At 38.0% G+C, this 1,523-nt stretch overlaps 1 protein-coding gene across 1 annotated transcript; it reads left to right on the forward strand.

Annotated features, from left to right (window-relative positions):
* The first annotated feature begins 288 nt into the window (after positions 1–288).
* Positions 289–1,218, forward strand: LOC132282252 (probable disease resistance protein At5g63020). The gene has a single exon (XM_059783859.1). The coding sequence runs from the start codon at positions 289–291 to the stop codon at positions 1,216–1,218; it is 930 nt and encodes a 309-aa protein (XP_059639842.1).
* Positions 1,219–1,523: the final 305 nt, after the last annotated feature.

Genomic DNA, 1,523 nt, shown 5'->3' on the forward strand with positions numbered 1-1,523 from the left:
ATTTCCCACATCCACTCTCTTAGTTTTTCTGTTCAATTTGAAATAGGCTCTTTCTTACACCTCAATTTGTATCTCTATCTCTCGAGTGTTTCCTTGTGAATCTTCACTTTTCTTTGTCTTGCTTTTGGACCTGACTGTCATTCAAAATCAAACTGTGTGTGTTTTTCTTGAAGTCTCTTCCTTTAGTTTCTTAGCTTTCTCCTTATTTAATCCTATTGTTTCCGTTTCCTCTGTATTTTGTATTGCATCGTCTGCTTAGAGAGAGAAGAAAAAAGAAACAAATTAAAAATGTCTGAAGGCAATGTTAATAAAATTGTGGAAATGATTTTAAAGCCTCTCATAGAGGGCTTGTACAAATCCATCGGGCGTCAATTTGGTTATTTGGTTCACTGCAAGAAGAACATTGAGGATTTTGCAGATGAAGTTGAAAAACTCAGCCTTACCAAGGCAAGGGTCCAGACAAGGATAGCCGAGAACAATGCCGAAGTCCTTCACGATGATGTTTTGGAGTGGCGGAGGAAAGCGCAGAGCATGGAAGATGACAAGAGCAGATTACTCCAAAGCAAATATAATCTCAAGTGTCTTGATGTTTGCTCACGGTACCGATTGGGTAAGGAAGGAAAAAAGAAGAAGCCTGACGTTACCAAGCTTATAGAAGATTGCAACAATTTTGGCGATGTTGGATACCAACATCCTCTCACTGGTATTTGGCACAAGACATATAGCATAAACTATGAGAGTTTTCAATCCATGGAGTTTGTTTTTGAGGAGATCATGAAGGCACTAAAAGATGATGGGACTTACAAGATTGGGATACACGGAATGCCTTGTGTTGGAAAGACAAGGATGATGGAAGAAGTTTCCCAACAAGCCCAAAAAGAGAGCCTTTTCGATGAGGTTGCCGAGATAGTTGTCTCCCATAATCCAATTTTGACAGATATTCAACAAAAGCTTGCCAAAAGTTTGAATCTGAAATTGAATGAAGAGCCTGAAAATGCGAGAAAGGCGCGAATATATGATAGATTGAGAAATGGTAAAAATATTCTTGTAATGGTAGATGATATTTGGAATAATAAAATTAAGTTGGAGGACATTGGAATAACCACTGTGGATAATCACACCAAGGGGTGCAATATTATCTTGATCTCTCGGATAAAAGAGGTGCGCCTTTGGATGTCCGAAAAGGAGTTCGAAATTGGGGTCTTGTTCGGAACATAAATCATTGGACTTATTCAAGAAAACCGTGGGAGATTTTACCGAACGTCCTAAACTACATTATATAGCTGAAGAAGGGTGTAATGAATGTGATTGTTTGCCCTTGGCAATAGTTACTGTTGGAACAGCATTACGTTATCAGAAAGAAAAAAAATACATACGTGGAATAATGCACTTCATCAATTGAAACATTCAAAGGGATATAATATTCCAGGAGTGTCAAAGAAACTCTATTCGTGCATAAAGTTGAGCTACTAGTATTTGAAGCTGAAAGATCCAATGCTGGAAGATCTGCAACCATGATTTTT

This window comes from Cornus florida, unplaced genomic scaffold (genome assembly GCF_030987335.1).
Source record: "Cornus florida cultivar Cherokee Brave unplaced genomic scaffold, ASM3098733v1 CherokeeBrave_3.0.0_Hap2_Chr11, whole genome shotgun sequence".
NCBI classification, from domain to species: domain Eukaryota; kingdom Viridiplantae; phylum Streptophyta; class Magnoliopsida; order Cornales; family Cornaceae; genus Cornus; species Cornus florida.

Excerpts from the sequence above, each read along its gene's own strand:
- LOC132282252 (XM_059783859.1), top strand. The coding sequence starts at position 289 with ATGTCTGAAGGCAATGTTAATAAAATTGTGGAAATGATTTTAAAGCCT.